Below are 14899 nucleotides of genomic sequence, written 5' to 3'. Positions count from 1 at the left end.
ACCCTTTCAAAGAGAAGGGTTGTGGTTCTGGACCACGGCGGTGGTGTAATCCACATCCACCAGTTCATATCAACAGCACACAGTGCTCAGTGCTTCAGTAGGAAGAATTACATGTGGTTGTAGTGGGGGAGATAGAGAAGGAGGGAGGGAGTGATAAATAGAGAGATAAAGAGAGATGGGGCCGGGATAACACGGAGGCTGATCGTTGGATAATCTTGAACAGCATGCTCTAATTAGAATTCTTATGATACAATTTGGTGGTTGTAATTAGTGGAGATGGGCTGGCTCCTCTCCACGAGCCTTGTTAGTGGAAACACAGCTGTGTTAGAGAAGAGGAGAGCAGACACTCGGCTCTGTCAGAGGAACCACAAAATAATGCCTTCCCCTCTCTCTATCTCTCTCTCCCTCCTTCCCTCTCCCTCCCGCTCTTCACCCACGCTCTGTCTTCCTCCACCCCCAGCTCAACCTGGTGTCCAGCGTCACCATGTCCAAGAACCTGCCCTCAGTATCGCCCCCCAACTTACCTCAGACACCCACCACACCCACAGCACCCATCACGCCCATGGCCGCCATGCCCCAGGTGCCGTCAGTTCTGGGAGGAGCAAACGTCCCCAGCATGGGAGCCATGCGCAGACGCCACTCGGACAAATACTCCATGCCTCTGTCGTCAGGTAGGACCAACTACTCAGCACTGCACATAACACAAATACACAAACGTGTTCAGTCAGTGCACACAGTTCACTTTAAACAAATCTGAACCAGGGGAAAATGTAGAAAAAGACAACAAGTCATATTTGGATTGTGAGGAAAGCTAAATTACTTGAATTAAATGTGAATTGAGCCTGACCTTACACACATACATACACACACACACACACACACACACACACACACACACACACACACACACACACACACACACACACACACACACACTGTACATACATTCGGAGGTTGGTGTATTAAATGTTAATTTAGCTCACCCTTTGCTTCTGAATTATGCCACAGATTTGACTAAGATTAAAATAAACCTCTGACTTTTTTCTTCATTTTAACCAAATTTATATTTAAACTCAATGAAAAAATAATGTTGAAATTGCAAATTACATTTGATACCTCAACCCTGAGCACTGCACTATTAATAGTCCTCAACCCATAATGGTTGTAGGTTTTCTAACACACACAGAGACGTGAAAGTGCACACACACAGACACATCTGTACTCTGACATAAACACACACACAGAGACGTGTTGGTCTTAGCCATGTGAGATGTCTGGTGGGTTTATAAAAGCAAGCCTGTGTTTAATCACTCTATATGTAAATAGACAAGAACTTCCTTTGTGCATAAATATTACATGAATGTTAATTAAGTTCAAATAATGGAGAAAAAATACAATATTTATTACATTAAGACATTCCATGTATTAAGCTTTGCATTTTAAACGGTATGTCTTTGATGTTTATATTTACTCTCTCTGTGTTTAGTGTGAAGACACATAAATTATTCAACTTCAGCCTAACTAACTACACGGATCTCATTTTATGGATGCATTAGTGTTTAAGATCTCTCACGAGAGAGATTAATTAAAAATGCATTTTGTTAGACATGGAAAATGCTGATTTGATGTGCCCCCTTTAACCCCCCCACCCCCACCCCACCCTCACCCTCTCTTCTCTCTCCCCCTTTCCACCCCCCCACCTCCCCACCCCACCCCATTTAATTTGATGAAACCTTGAGTAAATGCAATACCTAAAGGAATAAAAATTTACCAATTATTTCAGGTGGTGACACAGTATTTATTTTTCCAGAGATTGCCCCAAACTACGAGTTTTATAAGAACGCAGATGTCAGACCGCCATTTACTTATGCAACCCTCATAAGACAGGTGAGTGGGAAATAAATTAACTTTGCCTGATTAGATTAAAATTAATTGCTGCATGAATCATGGCACCTCTCTCTCCCCTCTCTCAATCCACTGGTGTGTGTGTGTGTGTGTGTGTGTGTGTGTGTGTGTGTGTGTGTGTGTGTGTGTGTGTGTGTGTGTGTGTGTGTGTGTGTGTGTGTGTGTGTGTGTGTGTGTGTGTGTGTGTGTGTGTGTGTGTGTGTGTGTGTGTGTGTGTGTGTGTGTGTCAGTTACGTGGTCTCGTTAGTAAACCATTATTTGATGTCATCTCATTTCAGGCTATCATGGACTCTGCCGACATGCAGTTAACGCTTAATGAAATCTACAGCTGGTTCACACGCACATTTGCCTACTTCAGACGCAATGCTGCAACTTGGAAGGTAACTTTGATGCACCCCCCCCTCACCCCACCCTCCCCTTTTACGCAAACCTCCACCTGCTACGCCCTTTCTCTCCCAGCACAGTAAAGACCACTCCTTCCTCTCCCCGAAGTCAAAGTCAAAAACAAAAACCTCAAGAAAGCGTGTATTTACTCAGCAGCCAGCGATTAGCGCTCCTCTTCCATTCTTCCTAACCTTTCTCTTCTGCATAGAGCCCATTCTGTCTCTTATTTATTTTTTCCGCCATTCCGCCTTTTCTGTTTGGAAATGACAGCTGAAAGAATTATTCTGCCTCAGATATCGTTTTCTAATTTGGTGCAATTAATAGCGGAGGCTTGGCGTTGGAGAGGAGAGGGCTCTGACGCACTAATTATACAGCAGCCACTCCATCATCAGCACCTTTTGTTAAGAGAGACACCCCTCCTCCTACTCCCGAAAAACCACCTCTCCCTCGCATATCATTGGTTAATTAGGAAGAAAGATGGCTGTTTGCCTGTTAACCAGCTCTCAGTCATGTGAACGGGGTCGGCCAAAGATGCATGCACACCAGAGCTCACGCACACACGCACACACACACACACACACACATGAGCTGTGTCTAAGAGAGAGGTTAAGGGTGTGTTCATGTGGAACTAAAGCAGGCAGGAAAGCGAGAATTGGCCTGTCATGGAGGGAGCTCTCTTTATTTACCCACACAAAAGGACCCATTTGTATATCTGTCCCTACAACTTTATTGTCCCGTCTGCCTGCACAAAGATGGTAAAAAATGGCTCTCCCGCAGCACATGTTTTAAACCAGAAGTGTGTCTGCCTGCTGATAAAGAAAGCCTCGCCGCGCGTCAGTGTCGCCGGCGTTTTATCCCGTGGCCCCCGCACGTCATTCGTTAGCCGCCTTTAGCCTTTGTGGCTGCACAGAGGACTGGAGGGAAAACTCAAACCAGCCGCTCATCAGCATGCAAGACATGGCGCAGCACTAGATTTAGCAAAGTGAATTAATTTGGATTTGGGATGCAAATGAGCACATGGGCGTGTGATCACCAATTCTGGAGGGCATGCGAAAAAGATCGGTGCCCTTTTCCAGTTTGTTAGGTACAGTACGCGCCATGTTTTGCTGTGTAATAATGTTATGACATGATATGTTCTCAGAGGTTTTGTAGCAGCTGTTATATTTGCTCACAAAACTACACAACCACATGTATATGTATCTTTTTTTTAAATGTTCTTTTCCTGTCTTGGTTCCTTGAAAAAAGTTGCTCCGTTCCTATGATACAATAGCAATGTTATCACAATGACATTAGAAATATCTTGTCTCAGTGTCTCCCCCTCCGCACAATAACCAAGGTGATCTATTTACATCTACAGCTCCACCATCCCCTTTGTAAGCATTAGTGGGATGATCAGCGATGGGCTTGTCATTTGATTAACGCAGAAAATTTGTTTTTAAGAAAGGAGAAAAAAAAGAAGAAAGAAATAAATGAAAGGTAGTTTAATATCTCAGCTTGGTCTCATCAGCTCCACAGAGGGATCTACCCCCTCCACCACCACCACCACCACCCCACTTCCCTCTCTTTCTTTTTCTCTCACCCAGAAGCTTATTAGTTCTAACTATATAGCATGCATAATAAAACTGCTCATTTGCTCATTAATATTAAAATTATCATATTCAGAGCCATGGGCATTAAGATCAATCAAATCCTGGGATTTTCAGGTCAGATGCGAGATCTGCTTATGAGTTTTTTCTTTTTTTTCTGAATCCCCTTTTCTTGAAGAAAGAGCAGTACACACCAAGAGATGATAAATATGAGAGGCAGGGATATTAAAGCCAAGGTTATTATTTGTGGAGTCTGATGCATGTTTTAATTATGGTCAGATGGTCATATAATATAAGAGGGATTTTTTTCTATAGGATTTTATATTCTTATTTTGTAATTAATGAAAACACCTTACTGGTTTTATTGTATAAAAGATGTTTTCATTTTAATGCAGCTTTGATAATGAATTTAAATGGCAACATGTCCTGTGAACACGACTTCGACATATCACTGAGAATATTTGGACATATAGATGTCAGATACAGTTCAGCGTAATCCTCCTTACTCATGCACGCACGCACGCACACACACACACACGCACTCCCACTGACACAAGGGCCTCCTGATGACTGTCTTTTTTCTTGCAATACTGTCATCTTTAAAGCGATGTGTCCATTAAGAGCAATGCTTTTCTGGAGCAGAAAGGGTTACTGACATCACCATTATCAAGGCCGGCATTACCACTTCTGTCACCACCATAAGCCATTCGCTATGCTGATTACCTCCTTTTAGCCTACTTACTCTGATTGATATGTACTGTGTGCAGGACTTGTAAGAGCATTCGCTCTCACTCAATTTTTACTAATTAAATCAATGGTGTGTGAATGTTAAGAATTTCTTCAAAATGCAAGAAAAAAAATCAATTTCCTAGCCTCCTTTTTTTCTTGATGGATAATGAATGAATGTGATTTTTTTCTTTGTTTTTTTTTTTTTTTAACCTCGTCCACCCTGACCTGTGTGTGTCACGTCTCTCTGCAGAACGCTGTGCGCCACAACCTCAGTCTGCACAAGTGCTTTGTGCGCGTGGAGAACGTGAAGGGGGCGGTGTGGACGGTAGATGAGGTGGAGTACCAGAAACGCAGGTCGCAGAAGATCACAGGGTACGAGCTCCGTCACCTCTCTCTCTTAAGATCCAGAGCTGGAGGTCAATGACACCTCCCTCTGTCCACTGCTTTGTTTATATAGGCATTATATTCTCCCTGCTACTTACAGTAGTTAGCTGCTCCCATGCTAATATTTTATATTTTCTGTCCACATCAACTAACACTATGAATTCTTTGTCTGTCTCCTGTTTGTTTTTGTCTTTACAACGTACTCAGAAGTCCCTCACTTGTCAAGAACTTGCCCTCCAGTCTTGGCTATGGAACTGCACTAAACGCAAGCTTACAGGTATGAACTGAGCGCCTCAGAACATCTGAGTCATCGTCTGTCTGCCTCTTTGTTTGACTGACAGGCCAGGCGGCTGTCTGACTGTCTCACTGAGTGCACAATTGGACTATTAGTCATCACACTCACAACAACAAGCAAGTTTGTTTGTTTCTAAGTCAGGTTTCTAGTGTCGAGTGTTTCTCCATCTCTCCTCTCACACCTTCTCTCTCTCTCCCTCTCTCCTTCCTGTGCTCCGTCAGACTCAGAAGGCCACCCTGTGGTCGATTCAGGAAGCAACTCTCCCTCTTTCTTTCTGTTCTTCTTCCCTTCTTTCAGCCGTGGCAGCCACCCTAGATTGATAGCGGCGTGTGCAAATGCAAGGGCATGTGCATTAATATTTATCTAAGCTGTCATAAATGATTTGGCTTCATAGTGTACGCCGGCGAGGTGCTCATGGCAAAAACTTTAAAAATTTAATCACTGTATATAACTTTAATGCGCAGCAGGCGAAAATGTCAGGAGTTTTTATTATTTTGAGGTAAAGTTTTTGGGGACTTTTTTTTAATAGCCACTCTACACAAGGGCATATGAATGGCAGCTGGGGGGAGGCAGTTGTCAGCACGGTGTCACCGGGGGAAAAATAGCCTGCAACAGAACAGAAAACCTGCGACTGAGAGAATGTGTTCTAGTAATTACTACGCTACCATTCTGACTATCGTTCTCTCATCTCTTTCACCAGCCCTTCTCCCTACATGCACAAACCTTCTTGTCTTTTAATGTAGTCATGCTCTTTATTTTTTTCCCCTCTCACCTGTAACCATCCTGTTCAGCCTCTAACTCCCAGTGTTCATCCTCTGTCTCCCTCTCCTGCAGGCTGCCCTGGCTGAGACCTCCCTGCCTTTGCTGGGGACCCCCGGCCTCATGAACAGCGGCTCCACGGGCCACGGGATGGGAGGCAACTGCCACGGCCTCCTGGGTGGAGACCCGTCCATACTGACGGGCGGGAGTCCACCCGGGCTGTTGGGCGGGAGCCCGCCGGGACTGCTGGGCGGCAGCCCCCCAGGTACGCTGAGCGGTAGCCCCCCCACCCTGTTGCAGTCCGCCCACGAGGAGCTCAACGGCTCGCTCGACCACCTGGACACCAACGGACACAGCAGCCCGGGATACTCCCCACCTGTACACATGTAAGTTTCCTGCAGGCAGCGAAAAGAGCCCTGCAGCTGGATCCCACTGCATGCGCGTGTGTGTGCTGCAACACATCACAGCTACACACAGGCATGCATGTACATCATACACACGGTAATTAAGGCAGCTGTTATTTTCAAAAAGGAAGTCATTGTTGTTTACTTATTTAGTATTTTAGTTATCTAAAAAAACAAGTAAAGATGAGATTTAAAATCATCTGCAGGCAAACACTTTATATATTTATTACCTACTAATTGATTGTGGTGATAAAATGTGCACCTGCAAATGTCAGTGTCCTCTCCCAATAGGACTAACATTTGGTTTCAAATCATTTCAAGTGATCTGCTCCTTCAGGAAAAATAAAGTTTTGGTATCAGTAAAATACAGCAACAACAACACTGCCTTAATTACACCTGAACGGTTCTGCTCGCTCATTGCAGTTTAGTATATGAAGCCTCTTTAAAGCCTCGAAAGGTTAAATGCAATGGGCACACACTGAATCACACATCACACATTTTTATGTGTGATGACTACTTATCTGAGCCCCCTCCCTCAACACCCCCGCCCCCCTCACCTCTCCTCCTACACTCAATTCACTTGCTGTCCTCCTGCCCTTTTGTTAGTTTAATTGCCTGATATTTAACCCACAGCACCACTATTTTCCTCACTCTGCCATGACCTGGGAGCAAGGTTCAATTTCCAGCATGTATCATATCATAAGCAGACTTTTCTTCTCCAGCCTCCGCTGTGGTAATTTCAATGGCTCCGTGCTTACACCTGACATTTTGGATAACAGCTAATTCTAGTTCTATAAATAGGCTCTATTACACATTCGTCTTTAATTACACCAGTGTCTGCATTATAGGGGTTTAGCTGCTATATTTTATGCAAGACTGTTCCCATTAATATTTAGCAAGTGTAGCATTAATTACTTTAAAAATCTCTCCCTTCCCCATCTCTGTTTTAATGGAGCTGAGAGAGAAAGTGAGTGTTTTTAAAAATTGATCTCATGTGAATTTCAGGAATGTCTGAAACAACCTGCGCCAGTCCTGTCACACAGGTTGAGCGTGAGCCCTCACCATGGTGAAGGCCACATGCAAGGAGACACACACGCACACATACTGTATTCTGAGGGAAACACACAGACATTACACATTAATGATACTTATCCACTGTCCATCAAAGCTCATGTTGCAGCCAACATTAGCCCGGCACTCCTGTAATGGATAAAGGATGCACTCCAGCTCCAAGCCTCTCTCTGAGTGCATCTGAGAGAACAGAGGGCTGTTTGGTTTGCCCTACCAGACGTCTATATGTTAATCTGTTTGGACGTGTTTACCCCTCTCTGAAATGGGGTGTTAAGTAGAGCAAATCTGCCCCGCTCCAGACAGAATCCCACTATTACCACTCCCTTAGGCCTTTTAACTTTTAACTGGACAGCATCGACTTCCTCTCCCCTGCCCGCTCTCTCTTCTCTCTGGCCACACCGCCTTGACACTGACATGAGTGACTACAGAGATGAGATGCATCCATCCATCCCTCCATCCCTCCCTCCCTTCCTCCCTCCATCCCATCCCCGCCTGCCGTTACACAGCCATGACAACCTCAAAATGGAAGAAATGTGTTTTTCATGACTGGCTTTTCCAGGATGAGCTTAAATAATGAAGTGGCTTGTAGCACTAAACTAAAATGTACATCACCTTGAAGGCCTTTCTCAGGAGAGGACCTCCTCAGCACAACCCCAGTCAGACCAACAATTAGACAAACCTCTCTTTCCCCTCAAAGTGTAAAGGTTAATGCTATCTGCTTAACCGCAAACCACATCGCCCGGGGCCATGCTGAGTGTATGTGTGTGTGTGTGCATGTGTTTGCCCATGTGTGTATGCATGCGCAATACACTCATGTACACCCTAAGGGGTATGCTTAAAGGAAGTAGTACTGTAACGCCTGCAACTGTGAAATTAGGCCTTACAGCTTTATTTCAGATTATTTATCCCAGTGACCAACTTCAAAATAAAAGCACATACAGTTTATTTAATGGCACTTTTTCTTTTTTTTATCAGTGGCATTTCCTGCTGTCACGTGTAATTGTCTGGTGACCACCCCTCTCTAGGGTTAGCTAATGAATCACAGTTTCTTTGATTGGCCCCACCCCCCAGTCCTCACCCCAGCCTTTGCCTCTCCCCCCTGCTTCAACCCCATCTCCCGTCCTCACCACACCACCTCTCCTCCATCCTCCAAACCCACCATTAGGCCTGTGGACTAATGACCTTATTTGCATCCCTGACATACCTCCGCATGATTGCTAGTGCTAATCTCCAATTGATGTGAGAGTAGGCATCTCGAGAGCGCACACACACACGCAGAGCATCACGTATTTATTACACCACAAAGTCCAGCGTTTACTCCTGAGTGACTCAGTAATGGCAGCTAGCCATTAAGCACTAAATGGCTCATCCACATATTTTAATAAAGTGTCAGAAAGCTCAGGCCTGTGAATATGGTCCTGCATATTTTTCTTCAAAGCCACACAAACACCTAATGAGCTGCATATTAAAAGCACATGAGAACACAGGAGACCTCTGGTTTGTGATACAGCTCACATTCAGGTCTGTCAATTGATCAATGTGATGATTCACTGGTTATCATTGTAAGTCATGATGACTAAAAGATGATTTTTATGGAAAAACCCAAACGTGACAATGTCCAATAATATTTCCCTAATTGAGACAAAGTGAGAGTTTGTTTCGGGTGTTGTTTGTTTGTTTTAATTTTATTTGTCAGAGAGATCCTCAAATTTAATGACGATGTGTGAATGGGCAGCCACTGAATCACATAATATGTACCTGGTAACACTCGTTTCACATTTATCAGCTGTATATAAACATTCAAGACGCAGTTTACAACACTCTGTGATATCTTGGTTTTTATTAATATAAGTTGTCAACAACAACCACAACACCTCCTGTCTTATTTAATCATACATCAACTATTTTATTACTATTTAATTTAAATTACAATCATCTAAAAGTGTCCTTAACGATGTAACTCAATAGTTTGTGCATAAAACATTTGTTGTCATTCAGGTCTTGATTTTATTAAAAATCTAAAATTTTCAGTAATAAGAGAAGCTGGAAACACAATGTTTGGTGTTCATGCTTCATTACTGATGCTGATGTTAGATTTAAAATCACATTGTCTAAAATAATCTGAAAGTGAATCTTGCAGCACCTCAACTCTCAGGAACAAGAACTAAAAAGACAGAAAGTCTGTGATTTTCGCACTAGTTGATATAAAACAACAACATTATTTAATTTATATCCTGTCTTACAAAGTCTTTGCATTCAGCAGAGCGTTCATTGCAGGTCAGAGGGAGCAGAGCTGCTGAGGTGCTTTTCTTCTGCCTCTGTAAATCTGAGGGGCAGAAACAGAAATATTCATTGCTCCGCTTGCATCCTGCTCAGATCAGCCGCGTCTCTTTATCCCACCACATCAGAATATTAATTTACAGTATTTGGCTCTGAATATTAAAGTCATCTGTACCTTTTAAAATTCTTTTCAAATTCAAAGCCCCCCGCCCTCCCCCCTTCCACTGATGAAGGCAGCCCAGGAGAGAGGCTATGAGACGCGTCCTAACGTACTACTACTTGATAAGTCCCCCCCCTCCCCGCCCAACACCCCCTCCCTCCCCACCCTCCTCTTTAAAGTCTAGAGGGATTTTCTGATGCATCCGATGTGTCAGGAATAATTAGGTTTTGTCAGATTTATCATCGTGGCACAAAACCCTCTCCCCGACTAGGGCCCCAGATCATGTTCTGCCTTGTTTGTGTGTGACAGCATTATTATTCTTGTTAGTCGCCCAACACTTTTTGTGTAGAGCTCCTCTGTTGTTGTGAAGGGAGAGGTGTCCTGCTCAGAGCGCTGCTGCTGCTGCTGCTGCTGCGGCTGCTTCCTGCCCAGCGCTTATTGACAGTGGCTAAAGATATTCATCCATTTAGAGTTAAAAACATGTATCATGGTGTCCGAGCGAACTGCCTGGGCTGAAGTTGATTAATGGCAGAACCTAGCTGCCGGTTTTTCCTCTTGAGGAGCGACATGCACAGCCCCTGCATATTAACGAGTGGCTGCGCTTTCTATTAACTAGATAAAAAAGCCTCTCCTCTGCCTTTGCTCCAGGGGGCTCAGGGATGAGAAATTCTCCATTATTTATCATGTGGCCTGTTTTTTTTCCCCTTTTTCCTTTTTCATGTATTTCAACCTGGTGTCATCAGTAAACTTTTAAATGCCAAACATGTCTGGAACATCACAGCTTATCGGCCTTACAGGGGCCATGTTTTTCATGCAATTTTCATGCGCTTACTTACAGTAGACGTGAGGCATCATGTCAAATTAGCGTCTCACAAACAACATGGTTGTTACCTTCACTAGATAATGCATGTAATGGCTGTTATATGCTTGTTTTTTTTTTTCTATGATACAACGAAATATTTATCAGTGAGCTGAACACCTCATTGTGTATTCTATGTGCAGTAAAGGAAATTTATGAGCAAAAACTGTCTTCCTGTATATCACTTAATAGTGGTAATAATTTGCATTACTACACTTTCTGTCTTTATACTCTAGGTGTTTTCCAGTTACTTTAAATTTTTCACATGACAAACTTAAGTGGTGAGTTTTTGATCAAAAAAGTGCTTTTGGCTGCAGAAATTTCTCCTTAAACGTATACAACCCTAAAATTTATCACATATGTGACTGTGTTGTAGGCCACCCGTTCATGTAAAGGAGGAGCCACTCAATATGGATGACGACGACTGTCCGATGTCACTGGTGACGACAGCCAATCACAGTCCAGAACTGGAGGAGGACCGGGAGCTGGAGGAAGGGAACTTATCAGAAGACCTTGAGTGACTAGGATACAGCTTTTGGTCGACGTATCCCTTCACCCAGCCGCACTGTTTCTCTCACACAGACCTCCTGCAAGACAAGAAACCACTCCACAATCCAAGCAACCACAGCTGACTCTCTCCTTGTCTCTCTCACCACTGGGACTATTTATTGAGCATGCATCCGGATGGAGACCTGATCCAAAGGAACTCTTTGTTGCAGCCCTTTGGGATCCCCAAACATGACAGACATGAGATGTCTGATTAAAAAAAAATTAACTCTTTGAGACCTATTTCATTAGAGATGGAGTGGCCACATACAGTACAAGGATGATGGACTCATGGATGGGGAAAAAAACATGAAACAAATGAGCAAATCATGTTCCGTTGAAAGCTAGCGGCCTCATATACTGCCAAAAAGGAAGACATTTTATGTTTGTGAATAATCCAACCCACAGTAGTTGTTAATGTCTAGAAACAATTGCTGGTTCAATTCAAGTTGTTGCTCTGTTATCATTTGCACAGGAGTAGTCTCAGAAATTTGTGTCACTGCCTGTATGTTGCTACTATTATAAAAACCAGTATATTATTTTCAGCTTTTTTATTTTATTTTTTAAACCATCATTAATTTCGAAATATGAGTTTAGACACCACCAACTGTAAATGCCATTCCCGGAAATACACCAGTAACGGAACTGCGGTACCAAGACTGTTGTTGCAGCTGTCCAAAAAAAAAGAAAAAAAAAAAAGAAAAAAGTTGGCTTCCCGTCTAATATCTGTTTGTGATTAAAAGATAAAAAAAAATAAAAATAAAAAAAACAAAAAAAACAACAACTGGAAATTAAGTTGGGGAAAAAAATAATAGTTTGTGTAAAGCACCATTTACAAAACAAATGCATTTCTGCATAATTTTCTTCTTGCTGTTCTCCTTACCTCCTTGTTCTAAAGCTTTGTCTACCTGCAAACAGTCACAGGCAACAGCTAGAAACCAAAGCCAACACTAGCAATGGCCAATAGCTTATAGACAGAAGCCACCAAACTCCTCTTGGTCCGCCTTCTGTGACTTTAACCTAGTACAAAGAGAAGCTTTTGTTCCGCAAACTACCTTCGAATAACCTCTGGGATTGTTTCATTTTGCCCTATACAAAGATGATCACGAGAAAGAGAGATGGGAAATAAATACAGATTTTGATGTGTAATTTGAGAACTCATAAGAGTGTCCACTTTGGAGACTTTCTGCCAGACGTGCTGTAGGTAAAGGGTGATGTGGAGTTTGAACTGCAGGCATTTGATCAGACTGGTAGAGAGCAGCTAACTGTAAAAGTGGATCATGACCAAAACAAAACATTTGTGTATTCAATGGAAGTGCAGAAACATTGTGTTATTGTGAAGTTTATTTTATTTTTTCCTTTGCTTTTTAGTTCAATATTTCCACATCAAAAGTCATAGTTTTTTCTTTTCTTTTCTTCTGGTTTTCTAACCTGGTGAATATGTAATGTTCTAAGTGGGACTGTCAAAAATAATGTCACGTCTTATTTCCGTGGCGGTTTTGTTCTGAGCCGCGTCGAAACCGAAACTGAAAACATCGCTAACCAAACATTAAAAATATCTAGTGAAGCCAAATAAGTCATAATTTCAAGTTGATATGAAATGATGTGGCTTGGTTACCATGTAAAAGCAAATAATAATAGCCATTGTAGAAGAGGATATCTAAGGTGAAAGGTAAACTTTTCTAGGTGATATTTGCTTTAACTCCATCAAACATCAAATACTCATTGTGTGGTTCCTAGCTTCTAAACTATATAGATACAACTGGTGTAAGCACGGATGTACTCTGTATAGGTAGCCAGCTTTTTGTAACACACTTGGTATTTATAGAGACTAAAGAGAAGTAGTTATTGTGGAGACTGCGTCCCATCATTTCCCTCACAGCCAATGTCATCTAGAAAAGTGTTGTTGCTTTAATGGTCATTTCTGTTTTCAGTAAACCAAAGTTACACAAAATTCTGCCTCCTCTTGTATGGGATAAAGAAACGCTAAAACAACCACACACAACCTGTCAGAGACTAATATACATGCGCGTGAACACACACAGACCCCCGAAGCTTTTGGTCTGCCAACTCTCTTGTTTCGGTTAAATCTCCAGCTGCAGAAAATGTACGCTGTCAAAGAACCGACGAGTGGCTTTGTATCGTGCTGTAATGAACAACGCATTTGCCTGCTTTGACCAAAATGGAAACACACTGTGCATATGTTGTTTTCAAGTGTTGAGCCAAGCCAAGAAATTGGCTGTGAGAGCTTAACACGCAGACACGTGCAGTACTGTACAAACACACAGCATGTAAAGTGCGCACACACCCACACACACACACACGCATACCAGTTCCACGTCAAGAGGGTACTGGGCCCAGGAACAAAGCTTATCCCTTCAATACTTAGCTGGAGTCAGCAAAACGACTTGAAGACTACGTTCTTAATAATCTTATCACACCAAATAAAGAGGACGCTGCGTCTTTCAAAAAAAAAAAGAGAAAAAAAAGGGTTCTCCCACTTACCCAAAAAGGCTTTCTAAAAGCTTCTACCTCTGCACAACAAATTCAGAACAATTATGACAGATTGCACGAGTTATTAGAATGCCACAAGAGCTGTTACACTTTACTACGCTTGTCTCATAGGACGTGGCTCAAACCAACGTTTACATTCCCTGCGTCAAGATATGGAAGATTTGCATTGTAATAGGTTGTCCTCAAACATTTGTAGAATGATAATGTATAGATTACCTGTAAGGGAATATTGTGTTTAAAAAATGCATGTCTAAAAATCATTTGGTGGACTGGAAACAAGAACTAATAAAAAGAATATAATAAAAATCATCGGGACGATGGCCTAAATGTACGTACATTACCTCAGATATACTGTTTTGGGAAGGATAAAACCTGTCAGCCACAGAATGCATATTACCTGTAGATTTGCATGGGTTTTGTATAAATTAAGTAAAAAAAAATGTCTAAAATAGTTGCTTGCACATAATACCAGAAAGACCTCCAGAACTGCGATCTGCTCCTCCACTAGATTTTAGGATTGTCTGGATTTTCTGGGTTGATTTTGTCTGTATTTTGATAACTGTGCATACTTATGTAAAAAAAATGTTGGTGGACCCATAAATTTACCAGACTTTTTTCTAAGAGGAAAAAAAAATCTCAGTGTTTCTTTTCTGACTTACCTGAATTTTTACTGTTTCTCTCTCATTGCTCGCTAAGAATAGCAAACCTGCTTTTTCTGCATCTGCTTTGCGTAGCTGTAAGGCTTAACCTAATGTGTGTATTTATTGCTTGTACCTCTGTGCATACTTTATGAAGCATTATGTCTGGCAGTTGAGTCATGTATCCTTTCTACTGCTATCCTTCTCTAATAATTGGGAATATGATCCCCCTATGTATACAGTAAATTGGGACTGTAGCAAACATATGTTTATGTAATTGGTGAAAACTTTTTTGTTTGTTTCATTTCCTTTTGATCGAGATTCAACTACTTTTTTTGATACTTTTCATTACTGTGTACTGTGTCCATACGTTAAAGGTTCTCTG

At 42.2% G+C, this 14899-nt stretch overlaps 1 protein-coding gene across 4 annotated transcripts in view; it reads left to right on the top strand.

Annotated features, from left to right (window-relative positions):
* Positions 1-14899, top strand: part of foxp2 (forkhead box P2) — a 103623-nt gene extending 88724 nt beyond the window's left edge. For 2 of the 4 annotated variants that reach the window (XM_083999739.1, XM_083999737.1), the window contains 8 exons: positions 461-671; positions 1784-1887; positions 2184-2285; positions 4855-4976; positions 5196-5265; positions 6118-6428; positions 11053-11097; positions 11193-14899. In XM_083999739.1, coding sequence (XP_083855865.1) covers positions 461-671; positions 1784-1887; positions 2184-2285; positions 4855-4976; positions 5196-5265; positions 6118-6428; positions 11053-11097; positions 11193-11337 — 1110 coding nt within the window. In that variant the 3' untranslated portion in view covers positions 11338-14899. Of the gene's footprint in view, positions 1-460; positions 672-1783; positions 1888-2183; positions 2286-4854; positions 4977-5195; positions 5266-6117; positions 6429-11052; positions 11098-11192 lie in introns of those variants that run through there. The other 2 variants (XM_083999738.1, XR_014596394.1) reach the window with 2 other exon arrangements.

This window comes from Trachurus trachurus (assembly GCF_905171665.1).
Source record: "Trachurus trachurus genome assembly, chromosome: 23".
Classification (NCBI taxonomy): domain Eukaryota; kingdom Metazoa; phylum Chordata; class Actinopteri; order Carangiformes; family Carangidae; genus Trachurus; species Trachurus trachurus.
Note: the sequence above shows the minus strand (reverse complement) of the source record. Positions and strands in the feature narration are given on the sequence as shown.